Consider the following 18,588-nt stretch of genomic DNA (forward strand, 5'->3'; position numbering starts at 1 on the left):
AGCATGACTTACTGTGGCACACAGCCTTTGCTATGAGCTAATGTCAAACTAAATCAAACATGATGGACAGGAAAGAAAAATATATCCTGAACTAATCAATCTGTTTAGCTTCTTGAGACAACTGACCGTTACCTAAACCCCTCCATCGAACAGCGATTNNNTAGCAACCGTAACTAGGCACAACAAGCCCGTCGAGCTCCACATGTTGTAGAGGTGTGCATGGGGATAAATTATGTTCTGAATTTAAAGAGTTTAGTATGTTTTCTGCTCCTAGTATTAAGTTGCAACAGTTAGCATGCAGAGTAGTTTACCTACAGCTGTAACTACTTCCAAAGCAAAGAAGTATATCATTAAGTAACTACATTATTTTGAAGGGTTGCAGGTTATGTTGGAAAATGCCTCGTTGCTGACAAACACATCCAGTGTGAGACGTTCGCTGCCCCGCGGCATCCTCCAAACCGGCCAGTCAAAATGTTACCGCAAGTGGTGCTTCGCCTCAGGAAGAGGGCTTGGATAAGAGCTTAACTAACCCAGCTTGGACCTACGAGAGCAACGAGAGAGATGCGTTGCCTCCTACACCTGCCTCATAACAACTCCCAATTCAACCCCAGCATGTATCCAGCCATAAGTGCTTTCGAACTCATGAAGCTACGTGAACTTAATTAGGGAAAGTTGTTACTTCAGACATTGTTATCATTGTAAACTGCACTGTGTCTTGTTTAGCGAACGGTCAACTGTTCTTAAAGTCATAATTCAAACATGTAGGAAATACACTTATCAACTTTCTTGCCATTGTGGTTTTACAGGGAGAGTTACATGGAGGACAGTAGCACAGTAACTTCCTTTATTTCCTACAGTATATATGAACACACTTATAGTACTCGGTTCCTTTCTCTAGCATCAAAGCACACCTACACACCCACCTTAATGACCTCACCCTGGCTTCAGCACAGAATCCAACTGCGTGGCAGGTTAGAGATGAGGAAGCCAAGGGTGAGAACAACGGTCTGAGTGTGAGACTTTGAAGTTCCTGTATGCTCTGGAAACAGGGCAAGGAATCACCTGCCATAAAGAAGTGTGCGTAAGCGCTGAGCTATTTGTTCTGGTGCCTGGGTGGTTATGGGTCCCCAGGGAGGGCTGGCCCGGGCCCCTGTGAGATCACATCAGTCTGGATTGGGCGGGAGTCCACCCGGAGGTGGAACTAATGGGCCCATGTGTTCGCAGACACTTCTAAGAGCCAGATGCTGGGAAGAGAGACGTCCATCGTGTTTTTCACAACACCTCCCCTGGAGAGAATAGTGGGGAACCCAGTCAAGCTTCACACGCATGCTGGACATTGAAATCAGTGTATACAGATACACATACCATGTTCATTTGGTTTTGGTCAGGAATGCTTTCTATTACACACACACACACACACACACACACACCTTTAGTTTGTTGAGTCTACACGGAGACTGTTTCCACTCTCCTTTTTGTTGATGCAGCACGCAAGGTGAAATAGTCTAATAAAAGGGATTCAGGGCTCACATCTATCTATTCCATATGATCTGCCTGCCCCAGTAAAAGTCACGTACGGGCTCTGGTGCCTGCAGTTCGCCGTGTTATTGATGCAGTCTTGACCTCTCCGATCTGACGTCTTATTTAAAGTGGTTAATGATTACCATCTTTCAATGTGTTTCAGCTGTCGCACCGGTAATCCCCCCCTCGGCTCCATCGGAAGGATTGTTCCTGTGGATGTCAAGGTCTGGACGTTGTTTTGACTGCATCTCTTCGTCCAAGTTGACACAGCATGCTCTGTCATTAGCTCATCTGTCTAATCTAATGTAACATCAACAGCAAATCTGATACAGTGATGTGGATATGAAGCAAAGATTAGACTCAGGCTTATGAGAAATACCTTGTAGATCTCAATCAAAATGAGCAACACTTTGATTTGAGGCTGTCAAATGCCTATAGACATAATAAAAGACCGGCCAGTAAAAATCTTGACACACACTCTGCAGTCTTAAGCACTTATGTTGTGAGAAAACTCCATGTGAAATTGAAAGGGAATGTGTCTGTCACGAGTCCCCATGCTGTCCCATCCAGTCCAAACCGGAAGACTGGCGCAGCCCAGAGAGCACAGATAATGTGACGCCACCCTCTTCCTTGCTTGTGTATAACATCCTCTAGTTCTGTCTGGATCAAAGCAGAGACAGATCGCACACATCCTCAGTAAACCCTACAGAGTGACTATCTGGGGGCCACCTCAGCGTCAAAGAGGGTTAGCGAGAACGATTCCTCTGCGCCTGAGAGAAAAGTTTGGCTGCTGAAAGTGGTGGAGGCGCTCTGCATGGAGGGAAAAACAAGCATTAGTGAAGAAAGAGGTCAGCAAGGCATCTGTAATGATTGCTTAATAACAAAGACAGAGGTGAGAATGAGTCATAGAATGAGTGCAAGATGGGAAATATAATGGCACTCAATCCTGATCCATTGTCTGCGAGACAAACTATACAACTTCCAGGGGTAGGTTTAGAAGCTTTTCATTTATACTCATTTGTAAAAAATTAAAATGTAAAATTATTCATTATTCTCATTATGCATTATTCATAGTTACATTAATATTTGTTGTTTTGTGTGTGTCACTTCAGTTGATTTGATTTGATAAGTTACCCAGGCCCCCAGGCCCAGTACGCCCGTTCAGTAATCCATCCATGATACTAAAAAGTCAACTACCTATTACCTTCTGATGCTGGTAGGCGCACCAAAGGTGGCCAATCAAATCCTGGCTCCTGGCTCTGGCCCCGCCCCTGACAACTTCCAGCTCCATGAGATTAGTTGAGTACATGTTTGAAGAGTGTCAGTGTGTTTAAAACAGTAATATTTTCCTACAGCATTACAGCACAGCAGCATACATCAGCATTATACACTGTACTATTATCAAAAGCTTACAAAGAATTAATTGCGGGTAATTTGCAGTACACATGCGTCTAGACACTGCTTATTAAGGTGCTAAAAGATTCACACCTCCCCCTGTGAGATGTACATGTATTGAGATGCACTGACACACTCTGGTAATGGGTTCGTGTCATTAGAAGTACTCGGTTTATCAACGTTTCCCTCAACCGCATGAGAACAGCTTAGTTCTTAAATTGGTCTGGACGTGGAGTGCTTGTTTTCCCAAGCAAAACAAATTTGGGACCTGTTGATTTACAGGCATGGCAAGTTATCTTGTGCGTGCATGCACCAGCCTGTGTGGCGAGTCTCGCATTAGACGTGACCGTCCATTATGGTAGTATTTCACTTTTTTGGTAAAAATCAAAAAGAAAAGACATCAATTTCCCATGCAGGTTCACCATATTCTGTCCTCTCTTTCATCATGGAAAAGGGAGCTGTTGTCCAGATGGGAGCAGACAGCACACATCACTCAGGAATCTTAAACATGATTGGATGAGCAGAGAATGTGAGTCAAGAGCACTGTTTTCCTTTCCTGGCCGCAGAGGACGAGTGTAATGCCAAGGGCTGGACGGTCTGTGCCTCTGGTCAGACACTCGCAGCAGGGGTCACAGGGCTTTCCCTTCGATGGGCCCGCAGGAATTCTTTCAAACTTATGTTGAAAGACCCTTTGTTGTACATTTAATGCTGTGCACTGTACAGCAAGTGTACCTGCTCCTACATGAACTCTTAGCTGGAGATCGGGGGGCGGGTGGGACTCACTGGACTGAATGAAACGGTCCACCTGATGACACAAAAGTGTTGTGAAGTGCTCTAAGAGAATAACTGAACAGGTACAGCTAGAAAATCATCATGCTACTTTAATCAATTTAAAGTATCTCAGTAGTAGGTTTAATGTTTGTTTAGCGTTGTTTATGGATGGCAATGTTGGTCTGTCGGTCCACCACATTGTCACACCAACATATTCATGTTCCTCTCAGGATGAATTATAACTCCTTAACTCTCTATCTAGCGACATCATCATTTATTTACCAATACATTTTTATTTACCCATTACTCATACCTAAAACCTGAAACCCTCACCCTGCTTAACATCAGCATTCTCCACATTCTGATCTTAAATAGACAAATAGGTTATACAGTGGCACTGTAAAATAAATGACATTAACATTTCTGTAACAGTATAATACTGTACTTTATTTAACAGTACGCTTACTGTAGTATGACGTACAGTAATGTAATTGTTGCCAGTAAGTTACTGTTAATTTGAGTTGTGCAGAGTAGATACACATTATTCGGTGGTGTACACTGTTATTTCCAACAAACATACCTACTACAGCATGCATCATGTATGTGCAGGAAAAGTCACTGAGAGATTTTAAGATTTAAGATTTTTCTTTTGCAGAACACAAATGTAATCAAAGTGCTTGTACAAAAAGTGACTGGGTTAACAGTACAAATTAATAGATAGCACAAAACCTCTGTTGATCCTTCTTTGAAAATAACCATCCAAATATTCAAATAACAGCATCTATAGTAATACAGCAAGAAACCCAAGGTCACCATCCTGAAGGTGAGTCTGTGTGTGTGATCGCTGTATGTGCAGGTATGTGTAAATAGATTTCCTCCTGGCTGGCGGTCTGACCCAGGTCCTCCTCCTGTGATCCTGTGGATGATTGCTGTGACTGAGACGTGTTTGATCCCTGCGCTGATGCTGGGCTTTTGATGGCCACCCCACTTTGATGCCGCGACAAGATTGAATCCAACCACCCTCTGCGACACACATACACACCGTTGTCCAAATAGCACCAACAGACCTCGTATCTAAACAGGAGGTGCGATTTCCTTCTTCTCTCTTTGATCCTGAGCATTGATATTTGTCGTATTTCTGACATTCTGTTTCCACTGTTTAATACCTTGTGAGGAAGGATTTGGGCTACAACCCTCAAAGCTCAGAAATATAATAATATTTTAATGCTATATTTTATATTAATGTAATATACCGAACCGGGCCACTGAGCCTGCTGAGCACTCAGCCTTAGTACAAGGGGTGCACGCTCCACCAGGTGAGCTTCCAGGGCGTCCCAGAAATATTATATTTTATTATCCTGCTATGTTTTTCTATTTCTGTTGACATAGTTTTGTTTTCCTCTGAGACCAATTAATACAGTGCTTTTTTTTTAACTCACAGGAAATACAGAAAAGGCATGGCCTTGCAGTAAAATGTTTTTTCCTGTAGCTCTCCACTGGTTTTTATACATCAGTTCTCCTTCCTGACCGTTTGATGTCTTCCTGTATTAATCCGAGCAAGTGAAGAACCTGATTTATTAGCAGCACAGGACCACTTTACTTTTACTCTGCTTTTATGTCAAGTTCAGTAGGATGGAACAACATACTGACTAATGGCGAAAGCAGACCCAAACCTCTAAAACATACAGCTTGTTGAAATGAAATTCAACAGTTTCTGGTCATATACTCACAGTGCATGAAGACATTTTCATTAAATGATTTATTGTTATAGCAAAACGTTTAGGGAACATTTTAAAACGTTTTCTGGCAGAGAGTTAAATGAAAAGATTGACCTCACTCTGAAGCTATGGCCAGCAGCCAGTTAGCTTAGCTTAGCACAAAAACTGGAAACAAGGCAAAACTGCCAGCCTGGCTCTTTACAAATGTAGCAAAAACAGCCTACCAGCACCTCTCATCTAGGATAAGTCTTGGCAAGAAAGCGTGTTTCCTACATTTTTTTACATTTTGTGATATTTTGATCCCATTAAAAAAAAAAAATCTTCATTGGATCATGTGGCTGTTTATGTCCTGGAAAAGTATGAATATTGATCATAGTTTCCTGATGTTGTGACCAGTAACTCTAGAAACTGTTGCACATCAGGTTGTAAAGGGGAAATCTTTTTGAGATTGTCATTTAGAAGAGATTTAGTTTTACATCTATGTCGCAGCCACTTTGGAAACTAAAGCGAGACGAGCTGAGAGTTACAGGCCTACCGTGTCAACAAGAACATTTTGTTTTTTTTCTAAAACTCAGCATAGGTCAGCGCTCTGTTTTCCAACATTTCTGTCTTACACTCGACCCAGAACTGTCTGGTAGCTTCTCAGAGCTCCATGGATGGGCAAGAGCAAAGAGGGAAAAATGGCGTTAGAAAAAGTGATTGTGAAATGTGGGAGCGAGGAGTGTTTGGCAGGGCTCATCTTGTTTGCTCAGTAAACCCCCGAGCCCTGTGTTTTTTCGCTGAGGGAAATGCCCGCATTGTTGGGCCTGGAGACCGTGGTTACGGGCCAGCCCGGGGCCCAGCCAGGCAGGTTGGGACAAACAACAAGATGAAGGTCAGCTAATATAGCAGTTAATTCCACTTCCTGGTCCCCATGACACCCAGGCAGGGTTTATTTGAAGATCCCAGACCCTGAAGTCACTCTGCACTTTGTTTAGTCCATGAGTATTTTTGGTCCGAGCCAACACTTTCAGATATGAATGTATTCGGATGAGAAGGAAGGGAGGGTGGAGGAGGGAAAGGAAAGGGGCATACAGCCAAGCAGTGAGGAGGAAAGTTCCAGATTTCCACATATCTCTGTCTCTTTTCCATATTTTGTCTAATTTCCTTTATTACTTCTATGTTACGTCTAAATAGAATAATAATTTTCACATCCTTGAACATTAGTTATAGGATTTAACATAAACACAAATCAAAGCTTAAATCAACTTTTAGTAATATAATATCCTGGCCTGTACAGTGGCGCTATAGTGGTGCTGGCCAATACTGATATTGATATTTGGGAGTCAGTCAGACAATGTGTCGGCCCGTTTTTTAAGACATTATATAAACAAACTGTCTTAAAACAGATCCATCATGTTTCTAAATGACCTCAAACCTATTTTAGATATTTCTATACTACAATTTCTTACTTTTTTTCCAGCATATAATGAAACTGTTATGTCTACAATAGGCTAATATTAACCGATCTATCAGTCTAGCTCTGATTGATGGTATTTGTGATAAATAGCATGAGCTATTTTACAGACAAGAAAAAATTAACAACTAATTATGATCAACAACAACAAATAAACCTCAATCCCAGGTTAAACATGCAAACACCTTTTTTGCATTTTTAAAGTTGCAATCCCTAACTTTTCATTTCCTGTGACTGCTCCACAATAAAAGTCACCCCTTGTTGCACTGGTTGAACGCTTTTGATGTGAACTAGCAGTAGAAATGTTTGATTGGCATTTTGCATTACCACTAATATAATTCAGCTGTGATACGGCTGTAAGAGAGTGAACAGTGAGACTGATATCAGTGAGGTGAAATTACAAACAGTAAAACTGGATTACATGCTACATTGTTTCCTGTGAATCTGTTTGTCTGTGCAAAGTGGACAATTTGAATCCAGCGACTGAGTGGCAGACTCCGATGTGAACACACTAAATCTTAAGGATTGTAACTTACAGTCCTATTTAAATAGCTTGTAGAATATCAAATTGTTTGTTAAATTTTGTTTGCTGTGCTCATGTCCCCGTAAAGCCTGGAGGGTGAAAACAGGGCGCTACTGTGAGGCAGCTGAAGGACTCTCCTCACGGCGCAGACTCCAATGAGATCCATCCACTCCGGCATCCCCTGGACCCGGCAGTGTGCGTGAATAGACCTTAAAAAGAGCTAGTTTATGAGCTGATTGTCTAACTGATCATTTAACTCGGACCTTGAGAATGCAGCGGGGGGAGTGGGGTGGGTGGAAAATATAGTACACACCATCCAAAAGCCAAGTGGCTTAATCCTGTATGGAAATGGTAATGAGAAAAAAGAGGACTAACTCTGTCTGTGTGCACTCTCACTGTCCAGGATGGGATCGAGGCCTCTCTAGTGGGGCTTCTCCAGGATGCATAAGAAGAGCCTTTGTGCTCCAATCTGGTAAGCCAGAAATACAGCTTTTGAACCATGTGCATTGCAAGATAGAGGGAAATGGAGAGTTTGGGAGAGAGTGAATGAGTGAGTGAAGAGGCGGGGGGTTGGGAGGTCTCTGAAGGTGTTAGTGTCAAAAGCAGAGGGTGTAATACATTTGGAGTCTGAGTTTCTGTGTGTGTGTGTGCACATATATGTTTTTTGGGAGCGTGTTTTGTGCCCGTGTGTGCCCATGTATGTGTGTATGCGGTGGTCACACAGTGGGCTGATATCAAGTACCTCTTTAAGCCCTCCTTCCATCTCCAAAGGTGCTTCAAGCTTTGTTTCATGGAGCCCCATTCCCTCATTCTGACTGTGAATGAAGGCTGGGAAGCAAAAGAGTAGAGGGAAGATGGCGCTAAAAAAAAGGAGAGTGTAAAATGCAGCACACCACCTGGTTGTGTGTATAGGTAGCAGTCGGATAGGTGTCGGGTGAAAAACATTTAGCAGGGAAGGAGGGCAGAGCGTTGGTCCAGTAGTTTCCTCAAAGTCACGCCAAATTCCTGATTTATTTTTGATGGTATTGATTATTGTTTATTTGATATGTTCTGGCAGTCTTCATGCATATTTGCTTGAAATGAAATTTGCTCTGCATTTGTGAATGATGTGATCGTTTTCCCAATCTTCGAGAGAAGCAAAGCAAACAGAGCTTGGAAATACATTTAGTCAGCTGAGAAAACACAGTGTTATATTGTTCTCTGTTTAGGCGGGTGCTTAGGAGCAAACAAAACAGCATCTGTGGTGCAGCTCCAGCTTTACGGAGGGTTAAGAAGAAGGAGCAGGAGGCCAAGTGGGTTTCAGAAAAAACAAAAGACCATGATTGCATATAGTTTTCCTGCTCAAAGTTGCAGTAGTATAGATCTCATGCATAAAATCAGACTTTAAATCTGACGGGGCTTGTTTGAAATTATTGAGTCCGTCTATGTCAGGCATCTCCCCTGAGGTGCAGGGCTTGTCTGTGAATAGAGATTAGAAATGGTGGTGCTAAAGGTCCGTGGCTGCTGGGTAATACAAATCAGTCCCTGTGATCCCCTCTGGTGTTCCTCCTTCTTCTAATCCACTTAAGTATCACAGGCCTCTCAGCTCTCTACCCAGACTCATTTGGGTAGACCTCAATAATTAGGTTTCCCCCTCCCTGTGTAATAAAACACCAATCACAGTCATTAAAACATTGTTAATTTACACTGAAGTTAATGAATGTCTTGTCAATACACTGTAATTACCTGGTAATTAGATTGTTATTGGACAATTTGAACTCCTCCTTTATGACTTTTCCTTTCCTGCTGAAGGTTTTATCGTTCCTGTTGATGAGTGTGTGTGAATGTGATTAAGCTGCCTGTGATCCTTACTGTCCCAACATTTCTTTTCCGATTTGTCCATTGATTTCTTTATGGTTTTACATAAAACTTGTGCCATGTTCACAGAGAACATGAGGCAATTTTTTAGAGTGATGAGATTATATACATTAGTGCAAAGATGCAAATTTTCACACTGGATGATGACGTGAATTGGGTGGCACAAAACCTGCGCGAGTAGTCCAAAGCAGGAATTTAGTTTTGTGTTTAATTAGAATTAGAAAGAGAGTAGGAATTTCTGCGAATAAATCTGCATGCTGGATTCTCGTAAAGCTCAGAAAGTTTGTAAAGCAGTCCTGTTGGTTTACTAATTTGGGGTCACTTGGGTCTAAGGACCTTGGAGCATTCTGTGTCCCCACAGACATATAAAACATAATCCCTGATGTGATGTTGTTTCAACATTGCAGACAGCCGCAGCGGTCTCGTAACACTTGCCACTTACCTTTCAGGGAAAAACCTGGAGGTAAGGATCTGAAAGGAAAAGGCAATAAATTCAGATCCTCCAAATGTTTTTACGGGCTCAATCTGACAAAGAAATCAGCGTCTTTTCCGTCCTGTACTCGTCAGTAGACATATAGAATATATGTCATGGGAGTTTAAGCCATTTCACTCAACCACTTGCTGTTTCCATTTCCTGGCAGCTGTCAGCACAGCATACAATCAAAGGGCAGAGGGCTCACCCTGCCACCAAAGCTAGGACAACCTCAGCGTGTCGCATCATCAGCACCGCCCTGCCTGACTTTGTTTTCCGAGTACTCTCACTGTTAACAGGGAGACAATGGCGGCAGTGTGACTGGGGGGATTCAGCTGTGTGGAAAGTTCCAACTTGGTGCTGCTGATGGAAACCTGACCCCTGCGTTCGGTGCACTTTTGCGTAGTATGAATGCCAAACACTTTGGTCATATCGTGTCCGCGTGTTTGTTGTTCCAGCTTCGTCTTTGCACATACTGAGAGGGAAGTTCACACACACCCAGATCTCTTTTCAACTCTCCCATCCCGCCCTAATCATGAGAGAAATCACAGTCTCATAGTGAGCTTGTGCAACAGTCGGCCTTAATAGGCTGGAGTGAAATTGTTCGACTCTTGATGTCATTGTCAGAGAAGCCAGGGAACCTGAACAGACATGTTAAACGTACCTTTAACAATAAAACCTATAAGAACTTAAACATGCACTCATCGACTGGCCTCTTGATCCCCGGCTTTCTCGCCTCCATCTACCAATAGTTAAAGCGGTTTTATGGGTAGTAATCCTGGTGGCCTTAAATTAATGGAGAACCCAGCTTAAACTTTCAGCAGTGACTGTGTAATTGCTTGGCCCCTTTGGAGTATTTTGCACTGGGCATTGTGGGAGCAGTATATCAATACCCTGTCCTCAAGCCAAGACAGATGGACTCTCATTTGGAGCAGTTTCAGAATTGTGTGTTTTTGTGTAAAACTCCCATAGGAATAAGTTAAGGGTTTCCACTGATGCCAAAACCTCCCAGCTACAACAATAACATCTGCGGTTTGGATTAGACACGTTGGTGATATCACCCTTTTAGTAATATGCCTGCATTATAGCAATCTTACAGCCAGTCCTTATTGTCTGTGAAGTTTATAGAGGCAAAGGATCCAACACAAATGATGATCTGCGCTGCAGGACGTGGTTGAAGTTCTTTGGCAGCATGTTTTAATTCACATACTTCTAATGCTTAAGTATTGGCTTCATATTTTTTATGTCACACTGACAACTTCCCTTTAGAGAAATCACATATTTTTGAAAAAGCTCTCAAATCCTTCATTTAAGTAAGAATAAACATTACAACGGGATAATAATTTGTTAAAAGTAGTTATTTTTCTGACCAAAAAAACCCACTTTTGTTTTAAATTTGCTGTAATGGTTCCTTCTCGTTCACACTATTGTTGTATTGTGCGTACAAGTGCTCCTTGAACCTGCTGTGCTGTTTATCAGTTACTTTGCTGCTCCTTGCATTTCAGCAGATTAAATGTTGTCAGGCTTTAGATCACAGCCAGCAAATTACAGTGTTAATCTTTTATATATGAATATCTCAATAAAATACTTACTGTTTGGGGGCACTTAGAATTAAATTACACTGTCAGTTCTTTTTAACCACCCAGCAAATAATAAATAATTACACAATAATTACTGTATATTATGTCATGAAAAGAAATCAAACATTTTATACTTTCACTTAGTAAAAAAACTTTAACCAATCCTGTAATTCACTGTAATTACAGTAAAAAAAATTGCATAAAAAGACTTTATTTTACAGCCCATATACCCTGGACCTCATCGCCTTGGCTGTAGTTCCTAATGCAAGTAAAAAACAGAGAAAACTGACATGTTGTTGTTAAATGTATTTATTGCTATTATTTTAAATGTAATGTAATGTCCCATTAACCTTAGTAAAGTTAGTTTTTAAGTGAAAGTATGTGTATTTAGATCCCCACTAAACAATTACACTAATTTGTGGGCTGCCTAAAGTGTTGCTGAAAATCTCTTGCGGTCTATATTTGTGGGCTTATTTTATTTTATTTGAGTGATTATAATTTTGTTGTAGGGCTAATATTTAATGCGCCAAATTTTAAATTGCAGTGTAGCTAACAGTTACAACTGACAACACGTGTGAAGTGCAAAGTGTGAAATGTAAAAGTACCGGTGCCTCAAAACAGTATTGGAGCACGTTGTTTGAGTCAGTGCAACCACAGTGGTTAAAATGTCTGTGCGTGGTGTTGTTGCAGTGTTGTGAAAATAATGACACTTACTGGAGGAGAAAATAACTAAAAATGCCATTTCAGCTCGATCATCCTCAATTTGTTGTTTTTTTACACAGCTTTATTTCAGATGAATTAATTTTCAGTTCTATCAGGCTGTTCAATAGCCAAACACTTATCAATACTTTTCATTACAGCCATCTACAATTCAATGCAAAAAGTAAAAAATAAAGGATCAAAAATAAAAACCACAAAAGCCACATTGTTTCATGTGTCATTAAATATATTCATTTGTGATAAACATAATATATTAGTATTACAGGACATTACACAACCATTTGCAATGGACACTGCTAAACAACATTTACAAGCCAATGTATAAACATGAGCAGAGATAATTATTCAGATATAATATTTATGTAGGGCAGAAGTCTGGTAGGAAGTACCTTTCTGCAAAGTCTAAGTGTGTCGGTACAGATGTGTGATGTGCAGAGACTTTCTAAGTGCGTTGTAGTTTTCAAAGACATACAGTATGATGCACAGAGTACTGAGGTGTACCCTTGAATTTATGTGTATATTTGTTTATGTGTGTGCACGTGTGTGTGTTTGGGTGTGGTCCTGCATATGTGCTAATGTACTGTGTATGATTTTGTGTGTATGTGCAAATTGAGTCATAGTCTCTCGGTGTGTGAGAGAGTGTGTGATCCTCTGGGTGCTCACGTAAACATGAGACATTTCTCTGACATTCATTTATTTCTTTCCGTTTATTAAGCCTCTAGTATTTAAAACTCTGGTTAAGTTCACATGGAGATAGATCTAGTAAATGTTTAACAAAAAATAAAAAAGTAATACTATACAACTATATAACATGTAGACAATTGGTCATGCCTTTTTGTCGAGTACCAAGTCTTAATAATGGAATCCAGTCCTCAAAAAGTCACTTTGAGGTGACAAACATTTGACACAGCGTGCTTAACGCACTGTACAATAAACATCTGTGATATTTCATCACTCCACAGGTTATTTTCCCACAACATTGAATACTGTATACAAATTAAATGTGTACATAATTCACAATCATTGTTAGCTATCAATCAGCTACAGTAAATAGTGAGCATGCATTATGTCAGTGGTATGAGGATTGTTTGATAGGTTGATATTCTCTCTTTTTTTATGAAGTGAGAAGGTTCAGTTTATCAGTTCTCTCACTTCCAAATGTTTGGGACATCCAACTTACATTTATTCATTTATTAGAAAATAAAGACTAAATTCTGAGTTATCTGTAGTTGTGACAACATGGTCAATAAGAGACATCAGCCCATACAGAACAGTCATCAGTGAGGGAGGCAGGATTTGAATTACACAGCTTTTTTGCATCATATGATACAGTAGGGGAATTTTTTTTTTCTTTTTGGATGCCACTCTAAAATTGTGAACATATCTCATATGTTCTAAAACTTTTGACTAGTAAAAATAAGTGCATGGTTGACATGTCTACTCTACATCTAGTTGATGCTATGGCATCATCTACTAAAAATAATGTCTATGTATGCACGTATGGTTACTTTACATTGCAGAGGTCACAACCACACCATACTGTTGATATATCAATAAGCGCTGAGCAAAATACTTGTTTGTAATGTGACATATGATCATTATACAGAACGAGCAGAGGATTGTTATGGCATTTTGTTCCCACAACACAAGTTGTTTCACTGAGGTAACACACATATCAGCTCTCGGGCAAAATGGCACCACACTTATGAATCATTTCACAATTTTTCACTTTCAGCTTTTGAAAAAGTTTATCCAAAGTTTGGCAGGTTACATGAGCAACGTGTCATACATAAGTAGAGTCCCTCAACGCCATGCAGTGTCTCTTCATTGAACTAGATAATGCTTTACACAGAACAGTGGAAATAGATCCTCTTAAAATACAAAAGGGTGATACAGTAGATGCATTGCTCTTTAAAACGACTGAACACGGGACTGTAACGAAACAACGAGATCATGGGCAAAATAGTCAGGGTGTGACGTATCTGTTACATTAGGTGCAAACTCTGCAATTACACAACAAAATCAACCTTGAAAGACAAACAGAGACGAAACAACTGTAGAATGAGCTCCTTCACAAAAGTTCCTAAAAACACTAAACTCTTCGCTCCAACACAGAGCAGCAGCACTCAGTCATTCCCCCATCTCTCCTACTTTTCACCTGTGTCTTTCTATCTTATACTCTTCCAGTTTTTTTTTTTTTTCATTCATCCTCTCCTCTTCCTTGCATTCGTCCCGGTGGAGACGTTATTTTGCCTCCACCTCTCCCTTAATCTCTCTCTCTCTCTCTCTCTCTTTCTCTCATCTCCAGCAACTTTTAGCATTTTCCCCTTTTGTCACGCTGTTGGAACTTCCTCAGCCGGCGGCCCCACAGGTCCTTCCAAGGAATGAGCAGACTTCCTTTGTCCGCCACCACGCCGCTCTGCCCGGGGGAATCGTCATCTGTACCCAGGAGCAGGTACTTCCTCCCAGGCTTGATCTTTGGGCATTTGCAGGCCACGTCCTTGGCGCGCACCCACAGCAGCTGGTCCCCGCGGCGGATGCGGTGCTCACCTTGCTTGTAGACAGAAATGATGTTCACTGTGAACTTCCACCACTCGCCTGCCTTGTCTCCTTTTAGAACGTGCACTTGGACAGCTGGTGGAGGAGAAGAGAAAAGGGATTCATGTCATAAATTAGTTCCTAACCAGTGATTCTTTTACCCCTAATATCCTCATATTGAATCGGCTGTAACACCTGAAAACTATGTTAGCAGTGGAGATCTATAGTAACAGTAATGGGTGAACGATTGAAATAGCGAAAAGTACTGGATAAATGATTGTATTAGTTAACTAAAACTAATAGATATATGGTTTAATTAGTAAGCTAAAAGTAGTCTAATGAAGTAACAGTTAAAATAGCTAAAAGTAATGAATAAAGAACTTCTAATTTTTGCCTCTGTGAGTGGCAGTGGTATAAATTCAAGCCAAACAGATCTAATAACTGACAGATCAGTGGTAGAAAAATAACATCCATTCATTCAGTTCAAATGAACACAGTTGGAACATGACGTAGTGTTGATGAAGGGTTACTTGAGATCATCCAACAGGGCTGTGGAGTACATCAAACAAAAAAAAGTTTGGGAACCACAGACATAAACTATAACACCTTTTTTAAAGTGTTGGCATCTGTCTGAGGCAGCAGACAGATGCCAACACTTTTATACAACATTGTATAAAAGGTCCAATAAAACCTGCTGTATAAACATGACCCAGAAATTACTGACTTAGTTGCATGTCACTGGTCCCTCCCTTCATCTCTGACCTATGACCTTTCCTTGTTGTTCTCCTGAGCATACTCCCTATTACAGCAACAGTTGCTATAGCACTCCCTGTGTGAACGCAAAGGTTGGTTGGTGGACAACATCTGAAAGCACACTTCCCTGTGAGGGGCAGAGAAACACTTATCCTTCAGGTGGCCTGACTTTGAGGAGGGAGAGAGTTGGACGATGGGTTGTTTTTTTTACAAAAATAAATGACCAAAAGGGATTTTTTATAGAAAAATGTCCCATCTGCTAACAATATACCTTCTGAAACAAATCTTTTCCAATTGTTCTATCAGGTGTTGAGCTGAACATTGACAACCTCCGGCTAAATCAAGCTAAACCTGGTAACTATTGGAACACCACTTGAAACAGATATTTTCATACCAGGAAATGAGTAAAGCTCCCTTCGCAGAAGCTCCCCTGCACGGATTCTCCGTCAGATGAAGCAGCTATTACTTCATCACACTGATTGCAACAAGAGGCAAACAGCTCAACAGCGATGGAGCTAATCTGTGCTTGAAGTGAAGTGCTTTACCCCGTGGGTTTAGCTAGGAATGTGCTATTATCATTTAAGTGTGTGTGTGTGCGTGTGGGAGTTCAATAACAATTGTGAGAATTAATCGAATCTGGGGAAGGTAGGATTAAATGTTGGAAAAGACTTACTCAAACCATCAGTTGGATATGCAACAAATCTTAAATTCATCAGTTTATCTTTTAACTCATATAATGCTTAAACAATTCCTGTGATTTTATTTGCACACACAAGGGTCAAACATTGTGGGGACATGGGACACTTATTACAAGTTATTAACAATTAAACAAGTACCTTTGTAATAATAATTTCCAAACTGTCCCAAACCTATTTTATTCAAATAACTAGGTAGCCTTCTTTCAGCCTTTCTGGCTGAGCATGATCACTTTCGGTGTTCATCAGTCGTCCCCTATTACTGCCAAGAATGAGGAGAACCGGAGGAGTGGGGTGTTTGAGTATGTGTGTCAATGCATGGTGTGAGCAAATTGCACACAATTTCAGAAGAAAGAAGGTTTGTTGGACTGAGTAGAGCGAGCTCTCACAGCCCTGCCATTCATTGCAGCCCTCTCCTTCATCCAGACACATAAAGGGTGTGTGAGGGGGGGAGAAGGAGGGGCCACTATTTGTCTTCCCAGCCACAGAAAAAGTTCCAGGAGAATCGGGATGTGTTTCCGACCTCATGAGCTATCCGGGTTCTGCTCCCAGAGCCCCATCCAACTTCACAGCGTGAGAATCCAGCGGAGATAACGCTCTCCTCTCCAGGCCTGAGGAGGAGACTCGGTTACAGCATCCAGACTCAGTCTCTCAGTCAGTGTCTGCCTCTTTTTCTTTCTTTCTCAAGTATGTTCTCACTGCGTGGTGTATTTAAACACACACAAATCTACATGCACACACCTTCTGCCACTTGGTTTGAGCTAAATAGACACCAGAGAGAGACTGAGATCACAGTGTCAAACAATGTATTACAAAGTAGTGCGTGCTGACACTGTTCAGTGAGACGGACAGTGAGAGAGGAGAGATAAGTGTGAGATGATCCTGCACTCACACAATGGCTGCCAACCGAGCCTCCCTCACAGCCAGACTTCCAACTGGGTTTATCTTCTTTGGGCAGTGTGTTGCGGCTTGACACTGCATGCCACCAACAAGCAAGGGCTAATGAAATTAGAGCTTGCTTAATTACCACACTGAGGCCCCGTCCCCTCTGGTTATCAGCTGGGGGAATGATCAGGGACCTGTTACCCTTGGGTGAACGCAGAGGGGTGGCCAGGAAGCTTGTTTGGGGGGGGGTGGTGCCCTGCCTTTGAGCACTATCCCGGAGCGTCGGTAAACACGCGGCGCTTTGATTCATTGTCCTCCTGGTGGCAGGGAGAAGGAGGGTGCGTGTGTGCAGAGGAGGGTGTCAGGCGAGAATATAATCCCTTTGTGTCCGCCGTCTCCGTAGCTACGGCAGTGATGAAAAACTAAAATTGAATAAACAAAACATATTTCTTTCTCTCTGGGGTGGCAATCCGTCACCGTCTGCCTAATTTACCACCTGTTTGTGCCCTGAGGAATGCTCAGTGCACAACTGTGTTTAAACAGAGGGCCCCTTCCCGTGACCCTTGGGGGCCTGCATCACCACTCACACATGGGGGTTGTGGCCCCCAAAGAACAGACAAGAGACTCTGAAGCCCCACAAAAGCACGGCGACAGGCCTGAGAAATGAATTATACAGAGGCGAAGGGAATGCATGCTAAGCAATGATGTCTGCCATACTGCCTCAGCGCGGTTCAGGCAGAATCATCTGCTTCCAGACTTTTTAGAGGAACTTCAGAGAAAACCAACAGGAACTGCCCGCTTTGCTTAAATCAGCTTGACTGATTTATAGATGCAGAGCCTGTCTCAGCTCTGATGATTAAGATTTAAATCAGTGGAAATATGAATAATGGCTGCATTTGGCTTCCTAGCAAAATGCAACAAATGGCCTGAATTACTGTCTACTCAGCTGTAAGAGGGAATAAAATATATTTGGCCAATTTTCACTTGGATGCCGTTTAAAGTATATAAAGCTTTTTTTTCTGACAGACTGATTAAGTTTCACAGATGATGGTTTTGAATGAGAGACAAGTTAGTCATCTCTGAGCAAAATTAATGTTAGAGGAGCTGAAAGGGTTCTAGCAAAACTAATAGCAATGAACGTCTACTACAAGCACAAATTTACATAAACTGTCCACTGAAATCTGAAAGATCCTCTCCAGACATGTATCAAGACATATGCAAAAGGTCTGCTTGGAACAATAACTTGTGTCTGATATGTCTGCAAAAACGTATAATTTTCACATTAAAATCCTTAATAAGGCATCTACTCCTTTCCAGGATTTATGAATATATGTAAATGAATAAAAGTTCATTTCTGAAGTTTTCCTGCTGGGACACAAGATGTCTCCTACTTCACTGTAAAGTCAATTTCTCAGTGGATGTGCCACGGTGGCTTCAAGTTTCTACATCACACTTGCCTATAAGTACTGGACCAGCGAATGACTTCAGACTATTTAAAATGGTCACAAAATCATGCTCATAAGCCCCGCCCCTTAAAATCATGATGTTCAGCTGAGCTCAGAGAAACTTTCCACTGTCAGCAGGCGAGAATGTGAAAACATCCTTATATTGTAGAACTCTGCACATACATCAGTTAGATGTTTGAGCTTCACTGTGCAGAATGATGTATGCAATCTATATTTAAGTGGAGGTGGGCTTTAATGA

General features: G+C 41.4%; 1 protein-coding gene across 1 annotated transcript in view; it reads right to left on the minus strand.

Moving 5' to 3' along the window:
- Positions 1 to 13,122: 13,122 nt before the first annotated feature.
- LOC118322539 (netrin-1-like) overlaps positions 13,123 to 18,588 on the minus strand; it is a 42,649-nt gene continuing 37,183 nt past the window's right edge. The window contains exon 7 of the mRNA XM_035654245.1: positions 13,123 to 14,647. Within this exon, the coding sequence (XP_035510138.1) occupies positions 14,328 to 14,647 (320 nt within the window). The 3' untranslated portion in view covers positions 13,123 to 14,327. The remainder of the gene's footprint in view (positions 14,648 to 18,588) is intronic.

Source organism: Morone saxatilis, unplaced genomic scaffold (assembly GCF_004916995.1).
Source record: "Morone saxatilis isolate NCDOM2014 unplaced genomic scaffold, NCSU_SB_2.0 Contig14, whole genome shotgun sequence".
Lineage (NCBI taxonomy): Eukaryota > Metazoa > Chordata > Actinopteri > Moronidae > Morone > Morone saxatilis.